Here is a 6,896-nt window from a genome sequence, read left to right as displayed (position 1 = left end):
ACTTCTTTTCCCAGGGTTTTGCTTCTCTCTCTTTGTTGTTTTCCTTTTCATACAATATTATTAGTAACATTATTTTATGTTATTTCAATCATAAAATTGGAAGCTGGCCAGCTTCCCCCAGTTTATGTACTGTTCCTATCTCAACCAATGACTTTTCTTACTTTTACTCTTCTGATTCTCTCCCCCTTCTCACTGGGAGGGAGGGTGAGCGAGCGGCTGTGTGGTGCTCAGTTGCTGGCTGGGGTTAAACCACAACAGCACAGAATTTCAACAAACAAATTTTTTTAAAAACGTGTCATACCTAAATTTAAAATAAATAAATAAATAAATATCTTCCCTTCAGTTCCTGAGAACATTTCTTATATCATTCTCTCCTCTGCACTGTTATGTTTCTATTTTAAGTCAGCAACAATAGCAAATTTTAAATATCATTTGTTGCTGAGGAAAAAACAACTGAGGGGGAAAAAAAAAGTATTTAACTTGTTCATCCGGGAATGGTGCCCTTTTTCTCACTGATATGACTCTTTCTTTGCAATTTACAAGGGCCCCAGTCAACTGTATTATTGACTCTGCAAATATTTAGTAAGTTATCCCAACTGTAATAAAGCCTATGACACACTTTCTTTCTAGAAAGCTGCAATTCAACTATCAGACAATTTATTCACTCCAGCAAAAGGAAATGTCTAATTTAAGACATAATCCCAAGCTGCATAAAGTACAGATTTAATCAACCTATTATACTTGAAAACTTACACGAAGTTAAAATATAGTACTTACAACAACTTTTTTAATTAAATCAACAAGGTCTTCCAAAACCTCTAAATCACAGAGTCTCTTCCAATTCCGGTCTAAAATCTGTGAACTGCTTAAAACCAGAACAAGTTATTATTTAGAAAAATACACTGTGTTACATGGTCTTAATTACTAATATTTACGGTAATTAGATCTAAGCAAGAGCATCTCAAAACTCAAATCAAGCCCTTCAGAGGAGAGGGAAAAAAAAAGAAAAAAAAAAAAGGCTGCAAAGCTTTTGGTACTTTTGAAATAAAGAGCATCCATCTAAGTACTTAAATACATTCTTAGATTCCAAACTTCAGAAACCCATTATTAATATTTTCTTCTGTATAGTCAAGAACTATGCCTTCTGACCTTTACTAACTTAGCCCACCGGTAAAAACATTCCTGCAGACAGTTTATCCACTACTGAAAGTATACAGCAATCTTTCACAGTAACAAAAAAAAAAAAAGTAAAGGCTGATGAAATCACTTTGAGAACGTGATTACTTACCTCCAATCAGCTACCAAAGAATTACTTTCACTTCTGAAGAGAAGAGGCCAAAAGATGCGTATTTTAATAATGTTGCAATATTCTCTTAATACGTCAACCGGCTGACTGCACCACACTTCACAGGGATCAACATCTTCAAGAAAACAGTTAGGAATTAGAGTACACAATTCAGACATTACAAGTAATCAAAGTCCAAATAAACATTCAAAAACGTCAGTTATTTCCATACGGTATTTCTAAGTACTATCTAACAAAAACAAGGAAACTTGAACACTCTAAATACATCTAGCAACTTGAGGGTTTTTTATAAATTGAAGGGGGAGAGGGAATTTATATGGAGGTAAGAATAGGGACCTGCTGGCAGGCTTTACATTCCTTGCTCAAGGAATTGCCTGTGTTCTGAGTTTTATCGATATAATATATTATAAATGAATAAATGCAGCCTCCTTCTAAATGAGGAGTCTAACAAGGGTCGTGAGCTGTTTAATGGCCATAAGAGATGCTATTTTCAAGATGAAACATGAGCCTCTTCTAACTGTACCCATTTAATTATTTTATACAATAAATCCAGAGTAGCATGGCACATAGCACCATGGTACAAAAAGATCAGCAATAGTCGTCTTTTTTCTCCAGAGGCCATTATGCACGTGATGCACGGCTCTTTCAAAAATATAATCCATTTAAAGACAGTCTCTGACAGAAAAGGTAAAGATCCTTATTAGACTATTGAAGTGGCATCAAGTACTCTCAGAGCAGAAGCAGTATTATCTGAGAGTCTGAATATATGCAAAAATTCATTTTACACAGCTGGCTGCGTTCATGCATATGAGTTTCCTGCATATTACAGGTTACCATCTGTATAGTGAATACAGTTTTGAAGAACTTGACGTACTCTTGAGCCACCTGCTTTTCTGCAACTATTAAAAAAATTTTTTTTAAATATTGTAACTGCAAAACTTTACCTACAAAGATCAACTTGAAGGTGTCTTTAGACCTATACAGCTAAAGAATAGCTACAATTAAAACACAGGTAATGAACACAAGCCTTAAATCTCCATCCTCATAACATCAATTGACTGCATATATGTACATATTATTGACTATTTACACTGTTCTCACAAATGTATAGCAGCCTTCTGCACATTACATTAGGACAAAAAGATGAGACTTCTTCCAGTGTAGAAGAACATAACAATGCTTTGGCTCAGAAATAATAATTTTCTACTTATTCAGACAAAATAAGGAAAAAAGTGAAAAACCAATCAAAAGATCCAAACACAGCACAAAAAGTGCATTCGAAAGTTATGTAATATTGCTTTAGTTTACATACCTGTTTTAGGCTTATGCGGCGATTGCTGTACAAACACTCCATGACCCTAAAGATAAACATATTTTTCAACATTGCATATCTTGCAAATGTGTTACACTAACTATAAGTAATGATTGCTTAACTGTTTCTAAATATTAAACCAATATAAACTGTTTACATCAGGGGAAGGAAGGAATGAAAGTTATTTTTACATTCTGTCACCAATTCCTTTTCTCAAGAAAAGGTAATTATTAAACATATTTAGACCAGTATAAAAGATGGTCTATGGCTGCATCTTCATAAGCAAGCAGCATGATCAAATAGGAAACAAATCTATAAAGCAAAGTATTCGGTACTGAGCAGCCTACTCTCACATTATACGCTCGTCAAGGGGTTTTAGTTTGCATTGGTTCAAACCTAGTCGCATTGACAGCGCACCCGTTCATGGTTGATGCACATTACCTATACTCTTAAAAGCACCTTCTAGATTAGTTTCATCCCCAACGAATCCCACTAGCACACTACAAGACCTCTTCACAACATAAGCCAAAACATGAAAGACAGGGACAATTGGGATATTTGCTTCAAAAGCATTCTCCTGATCCAAACTAAAATACTAATGCGGACACATTAATTAACAAAATTAATTAATAATTAACTAAAATTATTTAGTTAACTATTATCAACTATAATTATTTAGTAATTAACTGAAACACTCATGCATACACCATGGACCTAGACAGGAAAATTATTTCTATGTACCTACTCATTCTGAACAGAAGCTTTATAAAATGTTAATAATGCTCATTCAATGCTCACTAGCATCTCGTTATCTTCTAAGACCAATCTGAGGCGGGTGAATATCCCATGCTTTTTTTACCCCCATCCCATTTCCCCAAGAATAAAATACTATTGGTATTCCCCACTCTCCCACGTTTCTACACTTCTGCCAACAGTTTCCTGAGGAAAACAAGGAAACTTAAAGTCTGCAATATTTTGCACTACCAAACGATAAACTCCTCTGGATCCAATCTTTATAATTCACATTAAGCACAGCCAAAAAGCAAACAAAGCAAACAAAAACAAACGGGGGAAAAAAGCATGTTTACTAGAGTTATTTAACACAATGGCTTAGTTGCTGTCTTACGAAAAAAAATGTACCTGCATATCCATTTTAAAAAAGTCCATAGATTAATAGTTATGAATGTATGGGAAAACTTTTACTAGTTTAAACAATATATTAAATCACACTAGAACAGTATTCTAAAGATTAATAATTCAAAATCAGGTACTAGGCAGCAATATAATGTTCAAGAATACCTAAGGAAACATGTTTAAGAAAGCAACACAGGTTTTCAAAAATTAATAATTAAGTTTTGACAGTTAGTGCATGTATATTTAAATAAATACATATATATAAAAATAAGTGGAGTGAGTAGTTGATTTACTACTTCATGGCAGCATACTGTATCAATACTTTAATGGGTTTAAAACATAGTACTCCATATGAGCCTCTCAAGCTGAAGAATAATTGACTTTGTTCTGTTTTACAGATCCCTACAGAATCTATTATTTTAACAAACATTATATATGTCATTTCATAAATACTACATATCATGTCTATGTATTGCCCCGTAATCATTTCAAAGAAACACAAAGCTATTTCTGAGTATGACCGGAGAACAGTTTAAAAACAAATTACCAAACACATCTTTCATAAAGTTTCTTTAACAGACTTTTATTCTTTCAGTGGCAGACTTGCATGCTGTGCAATGATGACTTACTAACTTGACCTAAGGTGTTGATGACAAGCAACCATGTGATTTCACCCTAAGTAGCATTTCTGAACTATTACAACATTACATTGAAATCAAGGCTTACTCTCAAAAATAAATTATAACATCAACATATTTAACAGACCAGGACACTCAATAACAAAGAGGGGAAAAAATTAACTGTTATTTCAAAATCAGTTAATCTTGAAAAATGACTGAACGTCTCCTTCACTCCACAGAGTGGATTTTGCTACAATATTTAAAAACAAAACAAACCACACACACACACCCCCCACATACCATCTATACATCAAGCCCAAGGTGGTATTCCCACCAAAGCAAACTTGAAAACCAAGATTTAGCACTTGCACAGAATCAAGGGCTTTCCTTCCATAGCACAGCACACATATCACCTTAAGAGATAAAATGTCTAGCATCTTACGCTGACACAACTGTTAAAGTACTTTATTTTGTCCACAGCACCAAAAAAAAAATATATCTTTATTGATATGAACAATTTCCAGTGAGAATCACTACTCTACTGGCAACAGTCCCTTGTAAAGATACAGCTTTACAAGTAAGAAATTCAATTCACCTGTACTTTTTATTTCTGCATAGGAAGAATAGTAGGCCAGCCAGTTTGTATTTCACAGCAGCAACACTTAGGATAAGTAACTCATAACTGACCTCTCCAAGCATCCGAAAGATTAACCACTACAGTGTTTTCTAAGACTTCTTAAGCATAGCAAGAAGGGGAAAATAAAAATCAAGGAAAGCATTACTGGAAGTATTAAAACATAAGAGTGCTACAGTATGCAATAAAAGAAACAACTAAATAAGCAGAGGCCTTATTGGGCACAAAGAACTAGAAAAAACTGAAAGAGACGACAAGAACAAAGAATGGGTAAACGCTGCAGTCAATTTGCAGGACTGAACTTAGATCAACTAAGTTGCAATTGCTTTGCAATTAAAGGAACTGAATCTGTCACTCTGAGGTATATCATCCCAAGTACTCATGAGGTATATCATCCCAAGTACAGCCTGGATACACAGCCAACAGATTGGTCAAGTTCTGCTAACAGGACCTATGTGCCACTGTCTAGTTTTACATAGCTGTATATGCATGTGCTGGGTATATGCATGTGCTGGGATAGTTAGTTTTATTCATAGTAGCTCATATGAGATTATGTTTTGGATTTGTACTGGAAACAGTGTTGGCAACACAGGGATGTTTTTGTTACTGCTGAGCAGCGCTTACACAGAGTCAAGGCCTTTTCTGCTCCTCACCCCACCCCACCAGCAAGTAGGCTGGGGGTGCACAAGAAGTTGGGAGGGGACACAGCCAGGACAGCTGACCCCAGCTGACCAAAGGGATATTCCACACCACATGACGTCATGCTCAGCATATAAAGCTGGGGGAAGAAGGAGGAACGGGGGGACGTTCAAAGTGATGGTGTTTGTCTTCCCAAGTAACCGTTACGCGTGATGGAGCCCTGCTTTCCTGGAGATGGTTGAACACCTGCCTGCCCATGGGAAGGAGTGAATGAATTCCTTGTTTTGCTTTGCTTGCACGCGCAGCTTTTGCTTTATCTATTAAACTGTCTTTATCTTAACCCATGAGTTTTTGCACTTTTACCCTTCTGATTCTTTTCCCCATTCCACCAGGTTCCCTCATCCCACCAGGGGGGAGTGAGCAAGCAGCTGTGTGGTGCTCAGTTGCCGGTTGGGGTTAAACCACAACAATGCATTCAGTAAAACTTGCCTGATAGAGGATACACAGTCTCTGTGCTCTACCCCAATATATATATTGTATATATATAGTACTTTTGCAAGTGAATAACATACAGTGGTATAAGGTACCTTTGCATCGGTTCGAATTAATCAACACTAGCAATTACTCTGTAGATCAGATCTCGGTATAAACACCACTGGAACATCTTGCAAGTTTTTCATTTAGTTTCAAACCTACTTACCAATTCACAGCAAGATTTATCACCAGCGTAAAAAGCCAAGGCTGCGAACTCGGATTCGGACATAGGTTCACCCATGGTACATGATCCTGAAAGGAAAGGATTATGAGAAATATATGAGCGGAAGGCAAGAGGCAAATAACACGTGCGTTGCAGGACTTAAAATGATCACAACATTAAATTACATTTTGCAAGAGTTTCATGGAAGACGTGTTCTTATTTTTACATAGCATAGGTTAACGTTGAAGACAGTAACCTAAAGCATCAGTTAAAAGCTAGTTAAATCGATTAACTCTAACAGTCTTCTAAGTCCCCGACGCCTGACTACTCCTGCACGCTACCTCACTCCTGCCAGGCAGGAGAGGGAAGGGCAGTTCCTACCAGCCGGGTCAAGGGGCAGCATCTCAGGAGTTACTGCCACAGCCCGGGAGAGCGGAGTTTAACACCTTGCCCGCTCCGCCGGGCAGCCCCGCCTGACAGAACCAGCGGCGCAGCCCCCGCCCAGGCCGCGAGTCCCAGTCCTGTCCGGCGGCTCGCACGGCAGCGCCCGTCCA

The 6,896-nt window shown here is 37.1% G+C and overlaps 1 protein-coding gene across 1 annotated transcript in view; it reads right to left on the bottom strand.

Annotated features, from left to right (window-relative positions):
* Positions 1–6,420, bottom strand: part of TTC3 (tetratricopeptide repeat domain 3) — a 66,500-nt gene extending 60,080 nt beyond the window's left edge. The window contains exons 1-4 of the mRNA XM_009327972.1: positions 6,346–6,420; positions 2,619–2,664; positions 1,289–1,421; positions 778–865 (exon numbers count right to left, since the gene is read on the bottom strand). Coding sequence (XP_009326247.1) covers positions 778–865; positions 1,289–1,421; positions 2,619–2,664; positions 6,346–6,420 — 342 coding nt within the window. The remainder of the gene's footprint in view (positions 1–777; positions 866–1,288; positions 1,422–2,618; positions 2,665–6,345) is intronic.
* Positions 6,421–6,896: the final 476 nt, after the last annotated feature.

This window comes from Pygoscelis adeliae, unplaced genomic scaffold (genome assembly GCF_000699105.1).
Source record: "Pygoscelis adeliae isolate BGI_AS28 unplaced genomic scaffold, ASM69910v1 Scaffold154, whole genome shotgun sequence".
In the NCBI taxonomy this organism is placed as follows: Eukaryota; Metazoa; Chordata; class Aves; order Sphenisciformes; family Spheniscidae; genus Pygoscelis; species Pygoscelis adeliae.
Note: the sequence above shows the minus strand (reverse complement) of the source record. Positions and strands in the feature narration are given on the sequence as shown.